Genomic DNA, 24,920 nt, shown 5'->3' with positions numbered 1-24,920 from the left:
AGGTTTTGACGAATTACGACCTTCATATTTCTCAAATCAATGCTTTGGGGCTTCCTCGTGTTACCCATTTCGAGTTTATCTGCAGGGCCAATCGTATTGAACCGACCTTTGAGATGTTCAATGTATTTTATACGGTGACCTACACTGGTGGTTTTTACTCTTTTAACTCCCGACCCAGTGGTGTTATCCCTTGTAGCTCCAATCCTCCGAAAAGCCTACATGACTGGAAACAGAAGTTCTTTTACATCCGTCGTGGTGTTATTCCGCTGGATATGCAATATCGGGCAGAAAGTGAAGGGATCCCTAAGGTGAGTGTGGCTGTTGATTTTGCTCAGCAAGCATGGTACAAGAAGTTGATAGAGAAAGCTACTTCTATTTCTCAACTTGAGGAGACGGCTTTGGTGGGTGCTGGTATGAGCATGCTGTGGGTCCTGAAAAACCCTTTGGGTGTCCCTGTTTATGGTTACCAAGGCAAACGTATGTAGTGTTGTTTGTTTAGTTTTTTGTTTTCCTTTGGTTTTGTTATGTTGTTCTTCATGTCTTTTGCATTTTGCAGTTGGGTATAGTTTGTTGAACGTTCTTGACTCGAAAGCTGCTAGTGCTATGATTGAAGCGATTCAAGCTGACGGGAAACTGACATGGTTGGATCAGATCCGTTACCATTTTTTGCACCCTACGAGCGAGAGCTTTGCCGCTTATGCTAATACTATTTTAGGTGAAGATGGTGAAGATGATGTTGATGATATTACTGACCCTACTCGGGAGGAAGTTATTGTCCTTTCGAGTGGTGGTTCTGACAGATCTCATGAAGGCCTAACCCCTCATTCCCCTCATGCAGGTCCGGCGCAGAGGGTTTCAAATGAGCCTGTTGATATTGAGGTTCCGGTTAAAACTGCTGATCAGTTAGAAACCCGGAGGAAGAAAAAACTGGATGGGTCAGAGGGGAAGGAGAAGGGGGCTGAGGAAAAAGCCACTGAAACTCCTCGTAAGCGTCCCTCTACCCTTCCTTTCCTAGATTATGTTCTCGTTTCTGATACACTGTCTGGTTTAGGGGCAGGAGAGAAACGTGATTGGTCTGATCCTGACGACAGCGTGAAGAAGAAAGCTTTGGAAGATAAGAAACGGAAACTTGATGAGCAGGCTGCTGTTATGCTTGCGTCGAAAAGAGCCAGACTCCAGAAGGAAGCTCCTCCTGCTCCTTCGGAGTCTGAGATTGACCTTGAAGTTTTTACTGCCAAGCATGGGAACCTGTTGGAAAAGATTTTCGAGGCTTTTGGTTCCTGCGGTACAAGATTTTCCCATTTGTCTGTTCTGATTGCCATTTCTTTTGCTTTTTTCTGATTATGTTGTCTGTACTGCAACAGGTGCGAAGCCGGGTAAGGCTTCTCGTAGATTTGATATTTCGAAGATTACTCCTCCAACCTCTCCGCCTTCTAGGACTTTGGGTTTGTCCACTCCCCCTGAAGATCCGGTTGAGAAGGAGAAACAAGTTCATGTGGAAGTAGAACAAATCGGAGAAGGTGGTGGTGACGGTGCAGGTGGTGATGGTGCGGGTGACGTTGGTGGTGATGGTCGAGGCAAGGGTGCTGAAACTGAAGCGGAGTCTAGTGAGGCTACGCATCGTCAAACCATCTATACCCGACGTCCTCCAGCTTCTGGTGGTGGTGCCACCTCGGGGGTACCCCGTGGTCATGAGTTTGAAAATGTCCAAGCTGGTTCCTGGGATACTCATAACCCAGCATGTGATGATTTGCCGCATGCTCCTCGTTGGAATTTGGCCCAGGGTTCCCGAATGAATGAGCTTGATAATTGCCGAGAGTTCTTCTCTTTGTCTCTCCCCCTGCTGAGAGGCTATTTCAGAAAAAGCGCAACCGGTTTGATCTGTTAGATGATCATATTCATGTCGGGGTTAACTTTTTTGCCACCTCTCAAGAGATTGTTCGAGAGTGGAAACTGATGGGGGAGGAGACACTTGAGTTTGAAAAAGAGAAGAAGGCATTTGCGGAAGAAAGGGAGAAGTTTAATGCTGAGAAGAAGGGTTTGTTGTGGAGGGTGTCTGATGCTGAACAAAAACTTGCTTAGGAAAAACAGGTTAACACCCAGAAGCAGAAGGATTGGGAGATTGCTTGTGAACGTACTAATAAGGAGTTGCAAGAACAACGTGAAGCGATTGTTCGGATGTCTGGTGAAAAACACAAGATTCATGAGGAAGCTGAGCAGGCGCGTGTTGCGTCTCAGAACAGATAAGAAGAGTATCTCCAGCGCATAGCTAAGTTGGAGAAATTTGGTGAGGAGAAGGTTGCGGAGTGCAAAGCTTCTGAACTTCTTGCTGAGGAGGTTTCTGCTGATTGCAAATGGCTCCTCTCTCACGCGGTGCCTCTGGTACCTTTTTTTACATGTTCATTCTTGATTTGTGTTTATTACTTTTCTTATGTTTCTGTATGCTTCTTGTACATTTCTGAACGTATTGTGAAATCTCATGAGCTTGCCAACTACATGTTTGAGTTGGGTCAAGCGGCATATAATAGCGGGCGGAAGGAAGGTTACAGCGAGGGCAGAGCTGCTGCTGTGAATAATGAAAAAGATTACCATTTTGAATTATTCAAGGAAGATTGTTCCGGAAAGTATGCCGCCAAACGCCGTGAGTACGAGTTTGTTGAATTTGGCATTGTAAAAGTTGTTGAAAAGTTGTCTCAGAAGGCTAACGCTGTTGAATTCCTGAAGAAAGCTCTTGGTGATGAAGGCCATGGAGCTGGAGGTGCTGGCCCTAGTCATCAAGGTTGAAGAATTCCGGCCTGCACGCCGTGTATGGGCTTGAATAGCCTTGTAATCAATTGACAGTTTCGTGAACAATTTATTTTATAATTATCGTCTGTTAACATTTTGTTGCTTTTGACATGGTTTATGTTAATATTTAGCTTTGCTTCCTTTTTTGTTGTGAATTTTGCTCTTGTTACAATATGTGCATGTGTAATTACTTTGATTAGGTATCACGAATGAATGATGGTGCTTGACAGGTTATGCTGTGTTAGTTACGACGTTTATTCTGTCGTTTGCGCGCGTCGTTTGGTTCGTGTGTACGAAGTGATCGAGTTACAGGTTATTGCGTTGACCCAGCTATGTTCAGCTTTGGGGGTCCTACAATGTTTATTTACCATGTTATCGATGCTTTCGTGTTTATGTGGGCACGAAGTATTTACTTGGCGTTTTTTAGGCTTTGGTTATGTTTTTGACCCGGCTATGCACTTGGTTGTGACAAGCCTTGGAGGTCTACAACGTTTCCTAGTGTTGAGCCATTGATGTTTTCGTGTATGCCCAAAGTAATATATGCAGTTGTGACAAAAATTCACATTAGATAAGATAGCTAGACACTTCTTGTATTACTGTTAATTGTGCTGGCGCGCGGCCGTTACAAGTACGTAAAAAACTTCGACCGTTTACATATAGCACTTTCTTAATTGCTGGGCGTTCCAGGCTCGTGGAACTTCCTTGTTTTCCAATATGCGTAGCTTGTATGCTCCTTTTCCCAAAACTTCATCTATAACATAAGGCCCCTCCAACTTGGGAGCTAACTTGCCCGGTTTTTCGGCGTTAGACGCCTCGTTGTCCCTTTGAACGTAATCGCCGGGGTTGAACGTGCAAATGCGGACCTTGCTGTTGTAATACTTCTCCAATTTGGTCTTGTATTTAGCCTTGTTGATTGCCGCCATCTCCCTTCTCTCTTCTAGAAGGTCTAGATCCAACCTTCTTTCTTCTTCATTGTTAATCATGTTCATGGAGAGCATCCTTGGGGATGGTAGGCCGATCTCTGCTGGTATCACAGCTTCGGACCCATAGACTAGGCTGAACGGTGTTTCTCCATTACTCGTCTTGGGCATTGTTCTATGGGCCCACAATATGCTTGGTAGTTCATCAACCCAACCTCTTCGTTGCGTTCCCAGCCGTGCTTTGATACCATCCACTATGCTCTTGTTAACGGCTTCAACTTGACCATTTCCCTGCGGGTGCGCAACCGAGGAAAAGGAATGCTCTATGTGCAGCTCTTTGAACCAGCGTTGGAGATCGTCGGCAGCAAAATTTGTCCCGTTGTCGGTGATAATTCTTAGTGGTTGCCCGAAATGGCATATGATCTGCTCCCAAATAAACCTCCTAACTACGGTAGATGTGGTTGACGCGAGTGCCTTTGCTTCCACCCATTTTGTGAAATAGTCGACTACGACTATTATGAATTTCACAGTGCCAGGGGCTTCTGGAAAAGGGTCAACCATATCTATCCCCCACTGTTGAAACGGCCACGCCGTTGTTACTGGAACTAGTTCATTTTTAGGGCGCATCGTTTTCGGGGCGTGCCTCTGGTAGCCGCTGCATTTTCTCAGAATTTTCACTGCATCTAGATGCATTCCAGGCCAGTAATATCCGACGTTCATCACTTTTGCTACTACCATTCTTGGGCCGGCATGGATGCCGCAGATGCTCTCGTGTACTTCTCGGATCAGGTAGTTTGCATCTTCTGGGTCGACGCATCTTAACAACGGCCCTAAGTAGGATTTCCGATACAAAATTCTGTCGACCATCTGGTAGTGTTCGGATTTGTATTGCACTTTTCTTGCTTCAGCTTTGTTTTCTGGTGGTACTCCAGATTGGAGATACAGAATTATCGGAGTCATCCACGACGTTGTTCCTAGTTGAATAACGCTTACTTCTCTTAGTGGTACCGATGGGTTGCTCAAAACCTCAATGCGCACATCCTTGGCTAGGTGCTGGAAACTTGTGGATGCGAGTTTACTTAACGCGTCTGCTGGTTTATTCTCCCTCCGGTTGATATGGTGTACCTTGTAGGAATAGAAGTTATGCAGCAATGTTTTTGCTTGGTCCAAGTAGAGTGCATCACGTCTCCTTTGGCGTCGTATTGGCCATTGATTTGCCCGGCTACTAACATGGAGTCCACATGCGCCTGAATGTGTTGACTTCATCTTGATTGCCAATCTCAAACCGGCAAGAAAAGCTTCGTATTCAACTTCATTGTTCGTGCTTTTGAAGTCTAGCCTGATGGCGTACGTGAATTCGTGTTTGTCTGGACTTACCAGCCTAAGTCCTGCGCCTGCGCCATCTTCATTGGATGCGCCATCTGTGTACATTAGCCATGGCTCTTCCGTATGTTGCCTTTCAGCTTTCTCCGTTGCCTTGCACTCCCTATCTTTGTCGTCAGGTACTTCTGTCATGAAATCGGCCAACACCTGGCCCTTGATTGCTGGTCTTGGTCTGAAAACCACATTATGGCCTCCCAGCTCTATAGCCCACTTTGCTAATCTTCCGGATATCTCAGGCCTTGCAAGGATGTTGCTAATGTTGTAATTTGTTAACACATGAGTGACGTGATTGGCGAAATACCTGCGCAACCGTCTTGATGCATGAATCAGTGCCAGCACTAGTTTTTCCATTATGGCGTACCGTGTTTCTGGATTGTTCAGAGTGCGAGACACATAACAAACTGGTGTCTGAACGCCTTGGCGGTCCACGAGCAGAACTGCTCCAACTGCTTTATCGGATGCTGATAGATACATTACTAGGGGTTCTCCTTTCACTGGAGCCGTCAATGTTGGCAGTCTTATGAGACAATCCTTCATCTCTCGGAATGCGCTCTCGGCTTCCGGAGTCCACTGAAATTGTCTTTTTTCATGCAATTGCGGAGTGTTTTGATAAATGGAAATGACTTTGCTGCGTGATTGGCTAGGAAACGGTTTAATGCTGCTAGCCGTCCAGCCAATTTTTGCATCTCCTTAATTGTTGATGGTGAAGGCATCCGTTCGATCGCTTGCACCTTGTCAGGATTGACTTTAAACATATCTTTTGTTATGATGAAACCCATGAATTTTCCTTCCTCCATGCCGAAAGAACATTTTGCTGGGTTTAGCTTGATACTTACTCTGTGCAGTGTGTCGAACGTTTTTTGAACGTTGACCAGCATCATGCTTTCTTCCTTGCTCATGATGACCAAGTCATCCATGTACACTTCTATGTATTTTCCAATGGCATCGTTGAACGTTTCATTCATCAATCTCTGATAAGTTGCACCTGCGTTCTTTAAGCCAAAAGGCATTTTTGTGTAGCAGTATAGCCCTATTGGCGTGCGAAACGCAGTCTTATATCTTGGATGGCCATCTACACCTGATGGTATCCCTTATAACAGTCAAGGAAACATTTCCATCTGAACGTTGCTAGCGAATCACTCTTTTCATCAATATCTGGTAAAGCATAGCAGTCGCGCGGGCATGCCTTGTTTAGATCTTTGTAATCTACACAAATTCTCCAACTAACATTTGGTTTCTGTACCATTACAGGGCTCGCCACCCAGGTTTGGTATCGGACTTCTCTGATGATACCAGCGTTCAACAGTTCCATGACTTGCTCTTGCATAGCGTCATGCTTTATGTCTCCCAAGTGGCGCTTGGCATGTACCACCGGTGTTGCACTTTCTGAGACGTTTAATCTGTGTTCTGCTATGTGCCGTGGAACCCCCACCATGTCAGCTGGTGTCCAGGCGAACACATCCATGTTTTCAAACAACAACTTTTTTAGCGCCGCGCGCGTGAGGTCAGACATTGCAGGGCCCAAGGTGACCGTTTGTTCTGGATATTTGCTGTTTAACACCTATTTTTCAGCTTCCGCGCGAGGTGCGCTCTTGCTTGCTTTTGCTAGCCTGATTTCATCTGTTGCCAAGACTTCTTTGCTTGCGTAGATTATTGCTACCCCTATCTCTATTGGGAATCCGACAGCTGAACGTGGTCCGGAGCAGATCATACTAAAATTTCCTTGGGATTCTCTTCCCAAAAGGATATCATGTCTTGAGTGTGCAGGTAGCACCATGAATGTTACTTCTTCTGTTCTTGAATTTCGTCCATCTGAGAGTAGCACCGGGAATGATATCTGGCCGAGAGGGAAAACAACTTCGTTACAGAAACCAATTAGTGGGTAATCTACTGGTTCCAAGTGTGTTTTGTCCTCTTGGTCAAATTGATTGAAGCATTGTTCGTATATGATATCTGCGGTGCTCCCTGGATCAATGAAAATGTAGTCGGTTTGATAATGACAGATTACCCCAGATATGACTATGGGTCTTCTCTCTCTTGGACCTCCTCTTACTATGGGGAAGACAACTTGTCTTTCGTGCCATGAGTCATCTTGTGTGCGCTTGTTGTAATTCTTTCTTGGCCAACGTGGTCCTCCTTGAACCATGTAAGTTTCTAACTTTCGAAGCTTCTTGTTGTCTGGCCCTTCTTCTCTTCTATGGATTTGACGGTTATCATGCTTCCCGCCTTTCACTAGGTGTGTGAGCCTTCCATCCCTTAGGGCTCTTTCTATCTCCTGCTTTAGGCTAAAACAATCATCGATTAAATGACCAGTATCTTTGTGGAATTCACAGAAGAGATTTGGGTCTTGGCCTCTTTTGTCGCGCATTTGCAAAGGTGGCTTGAACTGGTGATTTTCAGTTGACATGACCTCAGAAGGTGTCTTTGTTAGGGGCGTCCACTTTTTTTCTCTATTTTCTCTCTTTACCTCTTTGCGATGAGCGATCTGATTGATCGTGTTGCGTGCGTCTTCCCTTACTGGGCTTCTTTCCCTGTAACTGGAGGTTTTCCATGATTGGCTTGTGCCTTTCTTGTTGCGCCGATCGTTGTGGTTATATTGACGGTTGTCATCACCGGTCAATTGTTTTTGCTGCCTCAATGAAGGTTTCCTAATCTTTGGGGCCTCCATCTCTTCCTTTCAATCGTTTGATCAGGTCGTCACACTTCACAACCCTCATGAAGTGTGCGCGCATCATCTTTTCGCCTACATCATCGATTTCCAGACATTCTTTGTTGTATCTGGTGATGAAATCTTCTACGCTTTCGTGATCTTTCCTCCATATATTCAAACAGTCAGCTGGGTCTCTAGTGTGCCTGCGCTGTTGAGAGAAATGTGCGAGGAACTTGTCTCTAAAATCGATCCATGATTTGATCCTTCATGTTGGTAGACTATCAAACCAGACGCGCGCCGCACCTATAAAGGTTTGTGCAAAAAGATGACACCAAGTTGGTAAGTTCCAGCCTCCTGTTACTCCTGCGCCATTGAAAACCTGGAGGTGGTCATCGGGATCTGTTAAGCTGTTGTATTTGCCCACGTTGTGTGGCAGTTTTGTCTTTTCAATATCGGCTGTTGCAATCTCTTTGACGAATTTGGAATTTTCAGCCATGCCATCTGGGCGATAGCTCAAAGAGTAGTCATGTTCTGCTTTTGGATTGTAGCCTGCGCGCTTGTGTGGTTTGTATGACTCATGCTCTGGTGGTAATCTGCTGAACAACGTGCTTTCTCCTTTGTACGTCAGATCATCTTCCTCATTGTCCCATTCGGCATTCATGTTGCGCGTGCCTAAACGACTTTGTATCGGCTTTCTTTGTGGATGGGAATACTGCACGTAATTACTTTATGTTTCACCATAAGTATCGCGCGTGTCGTGCGCGCTTGGCTTCTTGATGTTTGGCATAGGTCCTTTTTCAGGATAAGTGGAAGGATCTACAAAAAAAAAAGAACAAAAAAAAATAATGCAAATCAGCCGAAAGGGTTTTGAACAAAAAAACTATCCTAAACAATCGGACAAAATCACATACAGAGTATGTCTGTTAGATGATGTAGTTTACCTTAGATTTGTAAAGGTTTCTTGGTTGAAGATTATGATCGGAGAAGTTAGGTAAAAGAGAGAGAAGAGAGATAAAGAGGTTGTCCGTGTGATGAATATTATGAACAATAATTCAATCAAAACTATATATATGATCCATATTAAAGTTGGGTTATTTGGGAAACCCGTAAATACCCACCCAAGCAATCCGGATCCCGCGTGGAATTTAGATTTTGGTTTGTGTTTTATCAAAATTGGTTTGTTTACAAAGAAACTACATGAATTCCCTCCCAAAATCAATCTCCACTAAACCAATGGATGCCACATAAGCAAAATGGTTCCACCATTCAAAGACAAATGGCCCAAAATATCTCATTTATTAATATATATAGATATAGATGAGACACACCATTCGAACCATTACCTCCATTCATGAAACGGTACTTCGTTTCCTTTAATATTGTGAAATATTATTGTTTTGGTCAAAAATTACCGAAGCAATTAAGTGGTCAAATTAGTTAAGTGAGGTAGTGTGCTAAGAGAATGTGTTCAAAAAATATGTCAATTGAGTTGTTTGCAAAAACAGTTTCAGGATACGGCTCAGGATATAGAGTCGTATCTGTGATCAAACAATGAGCAAAAAAGTAAAGTAAATGACACGAGATGTACGAGGAAAGCCCTTGATCAATCTAGATCGCCGGCATAAAAACTCGGGAGCTGACAATCGCAGCTGCCTTGTTCTTCTATTGCTTCAAACATCAGGATACAGTGCAGGATGTGGTGCGGATCGACTAAGTGTTACAACGAAATTCGAATGCAAGTGTGTTGTTCGCAATGAGCTAGAAAGTAAAAGTATGCGAGAGTGTTAGTGGAGATTGTGTGCCTTAAACTGATCCACCCCCATCTATTTATAGTAAAGATAAAATAACAAACTATCCTAAACTTCCGGGATCCACCGAATATTCCTTCATCGAACGTTGCAGACCTGGTCTTTTGGGCTCAACGTCTCTCCTTCAACAAACTCGTCCGAGTCTTGAGGAGAAGAAGTCCTCTTGACCGTTAGCAAGTCTCAGCCTTTAACCTGCACGTGGTTAATTAATAAACCTCAGGATATCGCCCAAGATGTTAGCAATATCCTCTTCCAGCATCCTGGTCACAAATAAACAAACAAAGGCAGGATATTGGTCAGGATATGTATGCTTAGAAAATGAGCCATAACAATTGTCCCCAAATATATCGGTTGGTATACCAATCCAACGGATATATTTCAAAAATCTTATCCCATAACTCAAGGCATTTAAAACGAAGCGACGGTCAAGATCACATCGTAACTTCCAACGCGTTTTTTACTCAATGGAGATCCACGATGCCCCTATATCTTCTCTTTTCTTGTTTGAAAAGCAGATACCTTCAACAGAACCCTCAGGTAATTTCTCCATTTCTGATTTTCTTCCTGTCAATTTACTTCACCTTACTTGCAATGGATGCCGAGACCTTCACCCAGCAGAATCTCCTTAAAAATCCCGATAAGGAGATATGTGCTTTTGACAACGCAGACAATGCAGCTTTAAGAGCTTCCGGCGCTTTCCCTGATAACACGGTCTTCAGACCATTCGATCGGTCAATCCGATCGGATGTTTCTTCCATTGAATGGGTTTGTTTTCCAGCATATCCCTTTTCACTAGGTCTTCGATACCCTTTTCCTGAATTCATGATGCAATTCTTTCGAACCACCGGCATTTCTTTTGCCCAAACCATGCCCATGGTTTGGAGAGTACTAATTGTACTTAACCAAATCAAAAATCTCCATTGTTCCGACCTTCGCATCGAGGATTTGCCTATTGCTTATCGCCTCCGATCCCACGGCTCTAGCCGATTCTTGCTCTTCTCGACATCCAGCAAACCCTTGATTCTCAAGGCCACCAAAAACGAAGACGGATGGCAGCGCAAATTTTTCTTTGTCAAACGAGACTCCATTGCTGAGGGTGCCAGCCTTCCGGTGGAGTGGTTAACCACCGGTAGGATCATAAATATCCTTATAGACCATTTAATTGTTATTTTCTATTAATACTCTTCTTTTTGATCTTTATGCAGTGAACTTCAAGGAAGTTGCTCCCCCTACTGCTGAGTCAGAAGAGAGAATCAATACTGTTTACCGGTTACCTGCAATAGACAGGACTTTCACTACACACGTCCCGAGTTCCAGCCAATACTCATCATCCGACATGTCTGGTAAGAATTTCTTTCAAAATAATTAGTCGCAACAGTATAATGATAAGATAAAGAGTAAAACTTTTCCCTTTATGCAGCACCAGCTAAGATCCCTGAAGTCTTTGATCTTGACGAATTGGACAGCTATTCTGACCAGATCTAGGTCAAGAAAGAACCTAGCCCCAAGACCACAGCTACATCCAAACCCAGCATCTCCAAAGCCGTCATCATTCCTAAACCTTCACCAGCTACCAAACCCCGGAGTTCAAGTTCCCGCAAAAGGAAAGAACCTGATTCCCCTGTCATTTCTGACACATTTCCTTACTAGAAGCACGGGTTCATTGAAGCTAGCGGGTTTATGACTTCTTTTCTTAACCAGGTCAGTATTCTCATATCATATCCTGCAATTTACATTATTATCAAAGATTTATCAATATTAATACCTATCGTCTTACCTTTGTAGGGTCTTGAGCGCTTGGTTAACTTATATCAAGAATCCTGCAAGCTCAACGAGACACTTGAATCTAAACTAAAGGAAGCAGAAATCACAATCTCCGACCAAGGTATGATTGCGGCCGCCAAATCTCGTCATTACGAGGAGAAATACAAAGCTATGACCCAAGAACACCAAGTTGCTCTCAACAAAGCTACTCTTCAAGCCCAGGCCGATTTGGAAGCCGCCCATGTGCAGTATGAACGGGATATGGTCAGCTACCGGGAAAGCCTCAAAAGCTCCGTCGTCATTTCTCTCCTCCAAGCCAGGTTGAAGATGGCACATGAAGCCAAAACATTAGGTTTCAACTGCCCTTCTTGGGATGTTGGTGCTTGGGAGACCAAGCTAAAGAACCTTGGTGGCACCTCTTCCAAATCAACTGTCGATGAACCTTCCAAAACAGTCGAAAAAGCAACCGATGCTTAAAAGGATACTGAGGCGGATCCCAAGACGGATGTTGCTGAAACCACTATGGACCAAGAAGGCACTACCTCCTAGAGCTTATTTCCCTTGAATTATTCGAACAATTTTATGTTTTTATGAACAATTTATATTTCTGCATCTAAACAATTTGATAGCCGAAGGTGGATGGGTCATGGGTTTCAGGATGAAACCTTCGGTTATCAACCAGTATTGATTGCTTCAAGAATAACTTCATCTTTTTATATTTCTAAGTATGACCCTTAGCTTTGCAAAAAATTTCATACTGTTATCTTATAAAATATCCTGATCAGTATGCTCAGCGATATACTGTAAAAACTTTTTATTAGATAGAACTTCCAAACATCCCTTCAACTTTGTAGAAAGTTTTTGATAAACAATCTATTTTTTCAAAACCAGTTTTTGATAATATTTAAATGATCAAAGTTCCAAACTAACACTAGTTTCAAACACCCTAATCAAATATTCTGAAAAGGACTTTAAGAATATATCAGGATACTTATCATAATGCTACTAAAAACTTAGACGATGTTTACAAAGGAAAGATCATACCAGAAATAGGGTATAAACCTATTACCAAACTTCAATCCCTTTGCAATTCTTCCAATGAAGATGTCCCCTGTGCAAGGTACTTAGTGCATTAGTTCCAAGCCTCATCCTTTTAGCATTACACCACCACCTTGGTGGGAATGTCCCCTGTGTACAATGCCTTCAAATACTTTAGAAATCTTCTGAATGTCAGTTTCCATCGTATAGGCAATTTTTTACGTCCCAAGGGCAAAACCCAAGGATATACTGGAGATAAATCCATTGTATCCTGGGGAAAATCCCAAATTTTCATGCGCTACAGGCGGGAGTGTATAAACTCCAAGACTTAGAAAGGTAAAAACCTTTAAACCTTAGAGAGTATGAAAATACCCTTTCGTGAGAGAGGGTGATCAATCCTCATATACCTTTAGGATTCAGGATATAGCCAACAGTAACGAAATTGTCAGCCACTTTTACATGGACTGGTCCCGCCACCTTGAACTATCCCTGAATAACTTGCGCTCCAGGCGGGGTGTTTAAACCCAATTCGGAAGAAAGGTGAATACCTTTAAACCTGTGAAGGGATCAGTATCCCTTAAACGTGAGAGAGGGGGCCAATCCTCTAATCTTTCGAGTTATCCTGAGTACATATCCTGGAGCTGTATCCTGAAACATATCTTGCAAAACAGTTGTAAACTAAGGTGGGTGTTAGCTTGGCTAACACCCCTCCGATGCTTAAGTCAGTATTGGGTTCCAAAGAACAAATTAAACCAAACATATTTAAAAAAGGTAGAATTCATACCATCCTGAGTTAGAAATTAAATTCTAATCTCACTTGAAATAGAGCTTAAGGTGTATAGCATTCCAAGACCTCGGTAGCATATCCCCCTCCATATTTTTGAGTCTGTATGCTCCTTTCCCTGCTTCTGATTCAACTTCGTATGGTCCTTCCCATTTTGGAGCTAACTTGCCATCGGCAGGATTAGTAGTATTCTGAAAAGCCTTTCTTAGCACCCAATCTCCAACCTTAAATCTTCTGGTCCTAATATTCTTGTTATATGCCCTGGATATTCTCTGTTGATATGCTGCCATCCTTAGCCTTGCCGCATCTCTCTTCTCATCTATAGTGTCTAAATCCTGACTCAAGGCTTCAGGATTCTGCTCAGGATCACTTAGGGTAGATCTTGCAGTAGGTATTGTGATTTCCGTCGGAATCATTGCTTCTGCTCCAAATACCAAGGAAAATGGGGTTTGGCCTGTTGCATTCTTTACCGTTGTCCTATCAGCCCATAAAACAAAGGGTAATTCTTCTGCCCATCTTCCTTTTTTGGCTCCAAGCCTTTTCTTTAAGTTATTGACAATTATCTTGTTTGAGGATTCTGCTTGTCCATTCGCTTGAGGATGTACTGGAGTAGATGTTACCATTTTGATTCCCCAACTCTTGCAAAAGTCAGTAGTTCTCTTGCTTATAAACTGAGAACCATTGTCACAGATTATTTCGGCTGGTACTCCGAATCTGGTCAGGATATTCCTCTTTATGAAGGATACTACTTCTTGGTCTCTAACTTGAACAAATGCTTCCGCTTCGACCCACTTAGAGAAATAGTCCGTCATTGCTAGCATAAAAACTTTTCCTCCCGGGGCTTTTGGTAGCTTTCCCACTATATCCATACCCCACTTCATAAATGGCCAAGGGGAAACAATAGGATATAATGGTTCAGCAGGTTGATGCAGTATGTTACTATGTCTCTGGCATGCGTCACATCTTCGAGCATATTCTGCGGCATCTTTCCTCATTGTTGGCCAATAATATCCTGTCCTTAATACTTTTGAGAATAACGACCTGCCCCCAGTATGGTTACCACAATCCCCTTCATGTATATCCTGAAGTACTTCTTTGGCTTCAGGACCCTCCAAGCACCTCAAATACGGTCCTGCAAGAGATTTCTTGTATAAAACATTATTTATAATAGTGAATCGTGATACCTTCATCCTAAATGCCTTAGGATTTTCATCTCCGGGGATATGTCCTTCCTTGAGATATCTCATGATTGTAGTCGTCCAGGATTTAGGATCCTTTTCAGGATACTCCGCTCCAGGATCCTGAATACCTGCTACTTCTTTTTCCTGAGGATTCGTTGCAGGATACAAGATATGTAATATTGGTATTTGGGTCCCTTCAGGTATCCTGATCGATGATCCCAAATTTGCTAAGGCATCCGCTTCAGCATTATCCTCCCTTGGTACCTGTTCAAGTATAAAAACATCGAAATATCCTGCTAATTTTCTGAGAATATCGAGATATTCGATTAATTTCTCACCCTTAACTGCATAGGATCCATTGAAATGGTTAGTAATTAACAAAGAGTCAACATATACTTGCAAATTTTTGATACTCATACTCTTAGCCAATTCTAATCCTGCAATTAAAGCTTCATATTCTGCCTCATTGTTAGTAGCAGGAAATTCACATCTAATAGCCTGGGGTAATATGTCCCCCTGTGGCGATTTTAGTAGTATTCCTAATCCTACTCCTCTTACATTAGATGCACCATCAGTATATAATGTCCAGGATCCTGAGGATTCTCCTAACTGTTGAACTTCTAGGTCTGCCTCGTCCTGAATGTCACTACTAAAATCAGCCACAAAGTCAGCTAAAGCCTGAGACTTTATGGCATTTTTAGGTTCATATACTAAATCATAAGCACTCAACTTTACTGACCACTTGGCCATCCTGCCCGACATCTCTGGTTTCCTAAGCATATTTTTGACAGGATAATTTGTCTTAACATGTATCCTATGTGTCTCGAAATAATGTCTAAGCTTCGTTGATGCCATGACCAATGCTAGTATTAATTTTTCTAAGTGAGAGTACCTAGTTTCAGCATCTAATAAACTTTTACTAACATAATAAACAGGATATTGCTGACCTTCATGGTCTTTTATAAGAACGGCACTTACAGCATTCCCTGATACAGCAAGGTATAGGGATAGTGGTTCACCATTTTCAGGCTTCATCAATAGAGGTGCGGTTGAGAGATATCGTTTTAAATCCTGCAGGGTTGCTTCATGCTTCTTCCCCCATTCGAATCTTTTGTTCTTCTTCAGGATATCATAAAAGTCTTTGAATTTCTCTAAGGATCTTGAGATAAACCTGTTTAAAGCTGCTACTCGGCCTGTCAATCTTTGTACGTCCTTCATATTTGAGGGTGATTTTATATCCAGGATAGCTTTGATCTATTCTGGGCTTGCTTCTATCCCCCTTTTTGTCACCATATATCCAAGAAACTTTCCTGCCCCCACTCCGAAATGGCATTTAGCAGAATTTAGCTTCATGTTGTATTGATCCAGGATATCAAATGCTCCCTTGATATCCTGGAGGTGATCCTCATCCTTTTTAGATTTCACCACCATATCATCGATATATACCTCCATGGTGTCCCCCAGTTTGTCTTTGAACATCATGTTTACCAATCTTTGGTATGTTGCACCTGCATTTTTCAAACCAAAAGGCATAGCTGTATAACAATACATACCTGTTGGTGTCATGAAGGCAGTATCCTCCTGGTCAGAAGGATCCATTTGGATCTGTTGAAATCCTGAAGATGCGTCCATGAAAGTCAGCATTTCATGCCCGGCAGTGGCATCTACCATTGCATCAATGTGGGGAAGAGGAAATGGGTCTTTAGGACAGGCTTTGTTCAAGTCTGTGTAGTCTACACAAACTCTCCATTTCCCATTTTTCTTTTGTACTACAACCACGTTTGCTAGCCATCTTGGGAACTTAACCTCTCTGATCATTCTGGACTTTAATAGTCTTTCAACTTCCTCCTGGATAATAGTGTTCCGCTCAGGAGCAAACTTCCTTCTTTTTTGTTGCACAGGCTTGAATGATTTATCAATTCCAAGCTTGTGAGTGATAATATCTTTGGATATGCCTGTCATATCCTCATGCTTCCATGCAACCGTTGACATCCTGCATTTCAAAAAGTTAATTAATTGTTCTTCAATATCCTGAGGGATATTGGTTCCCACGAGCACCGAAATATCGGGATTATCCTGGTCTAGGATAATTTTCTTCACATCCTGCTCCGGATCCTCCACGATATCCTGGGCCCGCGTCTTTAATTGCTATGCTGCACTAGGTTTGGTTGAGGATTTCATCAAGGATGAGTAGCGTTCTTTCGCCTCCTGCTGATCACTATCAACTTTGACAACTCCCCAAGGGGTAGGTATCTTGATGCATTGGTGATATGTTGATGGCACGGCCTTCATATCGTGAATCCACGGTCTTCCCAGTATGATGTTATAGCAGGATAAAGAATCCATCACACAGAAACGTTTTATCGAGTTGAGTCCTTCAACGTATACTGGCAACTTTATCTCTCCCACTGTGTTTCTAGCCTCTCCACTGAATCCAACAAGCACGGTAGACTTTGAAGTGATATCCATTGGAGATACATTCATTCACTTCAGAGTTTCTAGTTGGATTATGTTGACGGAGCTGTCATTATCAACCAGTATCCTGCGTACAAAATGGTTAGCCACATATAACGTTATTACCAGAGCATCATGGTGAGGATCCTGGACAGTATCCCTGTCATCTGCATCAAAAGTGATCACTTTGTCAGTTGTGAGGGTAGTCATCCTGACAGGTTTGTCTCCCCTTTCGGCCTTAGCTTCCTTTGCATGTCTCTTTGCTGCCGAATACGAAGTCCCACAAATGTCGGATCCTCCCGAAATGAAGTTGATTATCTTGGCATCCGCGGGAGGTGATGCTGCTCGCTCAGGATCCTTCTCAGTATCCTGACCTTTATTCTTCTTTCTTCCTAAGAGATCTTTCAGATATCCCTTGCTTAGAAGATAGCTTATTTCTTTCCTTAGAGCAATGCAATCCGCAGTTACATGTCCGAAATCTTCTTGGAAAGCACACCATTTTGACTTATCTTTCCAGTCAGCCTTTTGTTGATTCTTTCGAGGCCACCTAGCCTTGTCTCCTAGACCCTGCATGGCATACATCAATTCGGGAATGTTAACAGAAAAGCAATATTCAGACAACTCAGGATACTCTTCAGGATCCTCATCTTCGACAGCATTCACTCTCTTGTTTTCATTTCTACCATATGGCTTAGGCCGATATGACTTGAATGAGGATTCTGACTTCCTGTTAGTTGACTCATACGTGTTAGATGAGTTCATCCTTTCTTGCATCTTCCTGTCATCCTCCAGACGGATATATCTCAAAGCCCTGTTACGAGCTTCGTCGAGATTCCTGCAGGGATTCATTACAAGATCCTGATAAAACTGAGAATCCTTTTGTAATCCCATCTTGAAAGCTTGCACAGCTGTTTCAACATCAAGATGTGGGATATCCAAGGGTTCTCAATTGAATTTGTTCACATAATCCCTCAAGGATTCCTGAGGCCCTTGAGTTATCCTGTAAAGATCACTGGTTAGTTTCTCAAAACTCCGACAACAAGAAAATTTACTGTTAAATAAATTAACCAAATGAGCAAACGAAGTAATTGAGTGAGGAGGAACGTTTAACAGCCATTTTAGGGCTGATCCTGTTAGAGTAGAACCAAATCCCTTGCACAAGCATGCTTCCTTGAGCTCTGGAGGGATAGGGTTAATCTCCATTCTTTCCCTATACTGAGCAATATGCTCCTCAGGATCCGTAGTTCCGTCGTAAAGCTTCATGTTGGGGTTTGAAATCTCTTTGGGATCTCAGCATCACAGATAGGATGTGCAAAACGAGATATCTTATGGCTATCTTGGGACACTTCCGGGATCGGCTGGACCACCCCAGGTACACTGGATATCATGTCCTTCAACTTTTGAAGTTCCCTAGTAAGTGCTGATATCACACCTATATCCTGCAAAGATCCACTATTGTTCGTAGCATGAGTATTATTATTATTTGACACGTTACCCGTTGGAGGATTTTGCCCATATCCTGAAGCATATCCTGAGCTCCTCATGGTTGACATCCTGACCGAGGAGGGTATTTCAGGAGTATGATTCTGAGGAAGACTGGGCACAATATTCCCCCTGTTATCCTCAGTATACACAGCTGAACTAAAGTTCAACGCTCTGGGGTGTAATGGAGTGACATTATCCTCAGCAGATCTGCTCGAGCCAGACTTCAGGAGTTGTATTTCCCTTAAAAGCATTTGGTTTGTTTCCTGTTGCTGCCTCATTTGTTCCTGCACACTTCCAAATAAAGTAAGAATTTCATCATTAGAAGCTAGAACGGGAGCAGATTCCTGAACACTGCGGGTAGGGATAATATCCTGAGGTCGTGAAGAGGCTGGCGTCCTTGGAGGAGGTGGTGGAAGCACCGAACCAGTAGTAGCAGAAGTCATAGCAGACACAGTAGAGGAACCCATGTTTGATCTTGAGGCCATTATGGACAATGTGGCAAAAAGTTTTGAAAATAGAAAACTGATTAGCGATTTGACAAAAATTTTTAGTAAAGAGAGCACCATTTGCCCCACGGTGGGCGCCAAATTGTTTTGGTCAAAAATTACCGAAGCAATTAAGTGATCAAATTAGTTAAGTGAGGTAGTGTGCTAAGAGAATGTGTTCAAAAAATATGTCAATTGAGTTGTTTGCAAAAACAGTTTCAGGATACGGCTCAGGATATAGAGTCGTATCTGTGATCAAACAATGAGCAAAAAAGTAAAGTAAATGACACGAGATGTACGAGGAAAGCCCTTGATCAATCTAGATCGCCGGCATAAAACCTCGGGAGCTGACAATCGCAGCTGCCTTGTTCTTCTATTGCTTCAAATATCAGGATACAGTGCAGGATGTGGTGCGGATCGACTAAGTGTTACAACGAAATTTGAATACAAGTGTGTTGTTCGCAATGAGCTAGAAAGTAAAAGTATGCGAGAGTGTTAGTGGAGATTGTGTGCCTTAAACCGATCCGCCCCCATCTATTTATAGTAAAGATAAAATAACAAACTATCCTAAACTTCCGGGATCCACCGAATATTCCTTCATCGAACGTTGCAGACCTGGTCTTTCGGGCTCAACGTCTCTCCTTCAACAAACTCGTTCGAGTCTTGAGGAGAAGAAGTCCTCTTGACTGTTAGCAAGTCTCAGCCTTTAACCTGCACGTGGTTAATTAATAAACCTCAGGATATCGCCCAAGATGTTAGCAATATCCTCTTCCAGCATCCTGGTCACAAATAAACAAACAAAGGCAGGATATTGGTCAGGATATGTATGCTTAGAAAATGAGCCATAACAATTATAATTAGTTAAGTAGTACGTTGTTTCATAAAATTAATGTCTCTTTTATAACCCCTACATAGTGCCTTATCTATATTAAAATTAATATATTAATATTAACATTAAAATGGTGGTTTAAGATCAAATAAAAAGGCTTCTAAAATAAGAAGTATATAAAAACCCCTCATCACCTATCGAATTTTTTTTCTTATTTTTTTTAGGTTTTTGAGGGTGGGGTGGGGGTGGGGTTAGGTTTTTTGGGGGGTTATTTTGGTGAGGTATAGTTTTTTTTTAATTTTTTATTTATTTTTTTGCGGGAGGGGGGGGGGTTAGGTTTTTGAGTGGTGGTGGGGTGGGGGTGGGTGGGTGTTTAGGTTTTGGGTGATGGTGTAGTGGGTTTAGGTTTTAGATTCTTTGACACTAATAACTCTATAATTCTTTGTTACACTTCGTACTTGTAGGAGACTTTGAAGAATAAGTTAACCCTTAAAATGGTACGGTTAAACATAAGTGTGTGTGAGATAATTATTAGTATTCTAGCAAACCTTTCGATTCCTTTTTATTTTTTTAAAGAGTAAACTGCCATTTTGGTCCCTGTGGTTTGGTCAATTTTGCCATTTTAGTCCAAAACTCAAACTTTTTGCATCTGGGTCCCTGTGGTTTCAGTTTTATTGCCATTTTGGTCCAAAAATGAAATCAGGTCATATTTGTCTTATAAAATTCCGTTATTTTGTCATTTTCCGCAGAGGCAAAATGATCATTTCTTTATTATAAATAAATACCATTGATGAAACACAGGTTAACACTAAGGTTAATGTGTGGGATTGTCTCTTTAGTGGGTTCAATCTCCTTCTCTACTCGTCGAATGGCTATGGTCCTGCAAAACATCAACACCGTTAGCTCGTTAAGAGGGGAATATGGGGGTATCCCTCTTAACCAGGCTCCGGCATGAGAATAAGTACTGTTCTGAGGAATAAAACAGTGTGTGTTGAGTGTGAGAGTATGGAGTAGAAAAATGGAATTAACCTGAATGATGAAGGGTCCTATTTATAGCCGGAGGGTGAAGGAGGGAGGAGCAACCTTGCCAGCTGCTATAGGGCGCCAGCTGTCCGACCAAGGGGAATATCCTCTTGGTCTCCTCTGTTGTGGCCAGGGTGGTGGTACACGTGGCACGCCTATATTCGCCCCTGCTAGAGACGTCGTACTGTTGTTGTCGGTCTGCTTCTTAGATTTGCTGCAGGTCCACATGGCGCTTGGTGACTGGTGGCACGTGTTGTCCTTCCTGTCGGGAGAAGCATCTTTTGGTGCCACCTTGACGTCTTCCAGAAGCTTTTGGAAGTTTCTGGATGCTCTTGCTGATGTAAGCGCCATGTTGTATGAAAAAGTGGTGTGGTCCTTACCATGTAGGCAAAGAATTGGGACCATACCTCTTCAATCATATTTTATAAGACAAATATGACCTGATTTGCCACCGAGGAAAATGACAAAATTGCAGGATTTTATAAGACAAGTATGACCTGATTTCATTTTGGACCAAAATGGCAATAAAACTGAAACCACAGGGACCCAAATGCAAAAGGTTTGAGTTTTAGACTAAAGTGGCAAAAGTAACCAAACCTCAGAGACCAAAATGACAGTTTACTCTTCTTTTAATTACGACTTCCTTTATTCCCTCTTTCTAGACCCCAATCCCCACCCATTCTTGCAGTTCCTTTAAACAAAATTCTGTGCAGTTTGCTATCCAAATCAATTCAATCGTGTCAAATTTCTGTTTCAACCTTCAAATCGAACCAATTCATAAAACAATTGTTTTAGAAAATAGTATCAAAATCCATTCACACTGATATATCCAACATCCCTTGATAAAAAAAACAATCAAGAAAGAAGGAACCATTATCAAACAATTGCTTCATGAAATACTATTAAAATTTGCTTGCACCAATAGATCCGACATCTATTGATAATAAAACAATCAAGCATTTGGTTCACCCAGATGGTAGTTGTCTTCTTAGCATTGTTATAAAAATCGCGACTAGGCGGCGATTAGTCGGCGATTAATCGCTAGTCGACCAGTGACTGAGTAATTTTTCATTAATCAATCCATTAATCGCTAGTCGGGCCTAGTCGGTCCTAGTCGGGCCTAATCGTGCCTAGTCGGCCAACAAAAATCGGCGATTCCGACCAGATTCCGGCAAAAAACCTGTATATTCTGGCAAAAACCTCTAAATTCTGGTTAGTTTCCAACCAAACCATGTGAATTACAACAATCAATCTTGTATACTTAAAAAAATGAGTTGAGTAAGAGTTAAAACCTAGCTACTTAAAATATATACTTATAAAAATGTGTATATGTATACATAAAATTGAAAATTACATAGAGAAAACCCGATCCGATTAAACCCGATTAATCTCGAGTAATCCCGAGTAGTCGCTAGTCTCCACCTCACTGGCCAACTAGCGACTAGCGAGTTCTCCAACCTTGCTTCTTAGCTGGTGTGACACTCGGATAAACATACCATCATGTATAGGATATGTACAAGCATGAAGCATGAAGCATGTGATCTTGGATATCATTTTGTTCTTCATGATGTGATCATTTGATTTTGTGTTTTCGTAGTTAGTGAATTAGTTAAGGCTCTCACTATTCGCACAACCTTTTACTCTCTATATCTCTCTCTCTCTCTATTTATATATATATATATATATAGGATAATGCTTAGCAAGAAACCTCATTTTCTTAGAAAACTTAGCAAACTTTACTTGTGGCCTACATTTAGCCACGTGTGACTTTCACTTCCTGTTACTTTTTGCTTCCAAGGTTATATTAGTAATTTATGCAACCCAAGATATTTCCCCATTTTGAATTGACATGATCATTAAATGCACATCAACTCATTTGTACAATTCACCCACCCCCATATTTCTTTTGCAATTTTTCATTTTATATCTTCTTCAACAGAAGAACCATAGTCATCTTCTACTCCAAATTATCATTTCTACATTAATGTCCATGGAGACAAATCCACCAACCTCCGAGTTAATGTCGCCGGTCCATAGTTTCCCCAACAGGTTCTTTAGCAGCGACTTCCATACTGATGAGGAATTAAATGCTCAAGCTTCATCTCACGTCGTCATCTTCATCTCGGCTGTGCTCATGCTTGTTGAAAGCTGATTTCTAGAGTAAGAAACAACAATCTTCATCATGTTTATCAAGAACACACAGAGAGAAGCAAGTTTGAAGATCTTCATCGTGTTTATCGTATGGTTCTAGATTCGGTAAGTGTTTTAGAGAGAGAAAGTTGCTATTTTAGAGAGAGAAACAACAATCTCTTGAGTATTTTATTTTAAAAAATCATTTCACACTTGATGTTTTTGTTAAAATGGTTGTTAATAGGTTTTTGTGTAATGGTTGTTTTAGAGATGAAACATGATTTTTTTTTTTTTTGTTAAAATGCTTCTTAAAAGGGGTAAATGTTTATGTAATTTACAGGTTTTTATTTTTGTGTTAAAAAGTTGTGCTTGGTTTAGTTGCTTGTTTGGGCTTTTGATCTGAATAGTAACTATTTTTTGTTGGTTTAGTTGCTTTGTTTAGGGCTTTTTGATCTGAATAGTAACTGTTTTGTATGTTATTTGAGAAAAAAGATTTTCTGCCTATGAATGTATTAATATTTATGTTTGGTTAACGACTTAACGGTTATCTTATCTTTTTATTATTAGGACGGTGATGGATACATGGGAAATAAGATCCAATTCTCAGGACCGTTGGTTTCGTCAAACGTGGATCAGATGCTCAAAGATCATGACCATGTTTATGTTACGGCACAACACAACTAACACGTGTTATAGTTTGAACTTATCGGACATGCATGTGTCACATGTGACATGAAAACACATTTTTATAACTTCCCTAGCATACGCACACCCACATGTTTACAAACCGTTTCAAGACCGACCCAAACAATAAAGCAAGGGTAGCTGCTGAAAAGCTAAGGTAGCAAAGGTAGCCGCTGAAAAGCTAAGGCAGACTGTCAAAGGAAGCTCCACCATTTTCTTAGTGTTATGTATTTTCGTTTACTAGTAATATGTAATGTGTGACTCTTATTGTTTTGTCTAGTACATGATGTTAAAACGGTATGGACTTAAAACATTTTGTGTTGGAGTCACCCGTGTTTGTACTTCTGCTGTTACTAAGTTACTATTGGAGTTTATGCATCCATTCTGAAGTCTTAACACACGTTATAACAGAGGCTTAACACACGTTATATCAGGTATACTATGTTATTAAGTTGCTATTGGAGTTTGTGCATCCATTCTGGAAGTCTTAACACACGTTATAATAGAGGCTTAACACACGTTATACAATATTAACTTGTATGTTCCATATTAACTTGTATGTTCCATATACGGTGTTACAATATTAACTTGTATGTTCCATATTAACTTGTACACATATTAACTTGCAAACCACTTTCATATACATGAATACAAGTCGGGTTATAATGGATGCTCACATGTTATCATATGTATACAAGTGGGGTTACAACAAGATTACGATATTAACTTAGCTCACCATTAAACTCATCGCCCCCGTCGACTGTTTTCACCCTTTGTCCCATGTTAAGCAATTACATGTTTCGAATAGACAAATTGTAACACATGTTAGATCAGTATATACACATCATGGTGTTTTGTAAACCCCTTGCTTATACATGAATATATGTCAGGTTACAAAAAGATTATAACAGAGGCTTAACACATGTTATACATTCCAAAATGTACAAAACAAACACATGTTATAAATGAACGAAGAGTTCTTTCCCACATTATATAACATTATTACAGGGGCTTAACACATGTTATACATGAACACATGTCAGATTACATCATGGTGTTCTGTTACAGCATGAACCACCAACACATGTTATAAATGAACGAAGACTTCTTTCCCAAAGGATGTGACTTTCATATACATGAATACAAGTCGGGGTACGGTGTTACAATATTAACTTGTATGTTCCAAGATTATACAAGTTAATAGTCTTTTGGAAACCATTAGCTTATACATGACACCATGTTGGGTTAAACCAAGATTATAACAGAGGCTTAACACATGTTATCCCAGGTATACGGTGTTACAATATTAACTTGTATGTTCCATATTAAATTGTACACGTGTTACGATCAGTATATGCACATCATGGTGTTTTGCAAACCACTTTTGATATACATGAATACAAGTAGGGTTATAATGGATGCTTACATGTTATCATATGTATACAAGTGGGGTTACAACAAGATTGCGATATTAACTAAGCTCACCATTAAACTCATCGCCCCCGTTGACTGTTT

At 41.4% G+C, this 24,920-nt stretch overlaps 1 protein-coding gene across 1 annotated transcript; it reads right to left on the bottom strand.

Moving 5' to 3' along the window:
* Positions 1-3,437: 3,437 nt before the first annotated feature.
* LOC110907003 lies at positions 3,438-5,627 on the bottom strand. The gene has a single exon (XM_022152043.1). The coding sequence runs from the start codon at positions 5,625-5,627 to the stop codon at positions 3,438-3,440; it is 2,190 nt and encodes a 729-aa protein (XP_022007735.1).
* Between the last annotated feature and the right edge of the window lie 19,293 nt (positions 5,628-24,920).

Source organism: Helianthus annuus, chromosome 8 (genome assembly GCF_002127325.2).
Source record: "Helianthus annuus cultivar XRQ/B chromosome 8, HanXRQr2.0-SUNRISE, whole genome shotgun sequence".
Classification (NCBI taxonomy): Eukaryota; Viridiplantae; Streptophyta; class Magnoliopsida; order Asterales; family Asteraceae; genus Helianthus; species Helianthus annuus.
This window is presented reverse-complemented; position numbering and strand designations above follow the sequence as displayed.

Coding starts and splice junctions, on each gene's coding strand:
- LOC110907003 (XM_022152043.1), bottom strand. CDS start 5,627: ATGAAGGATTGTCTCATAAGACTGCCAACATTGACGGCTCCAGTGAAA.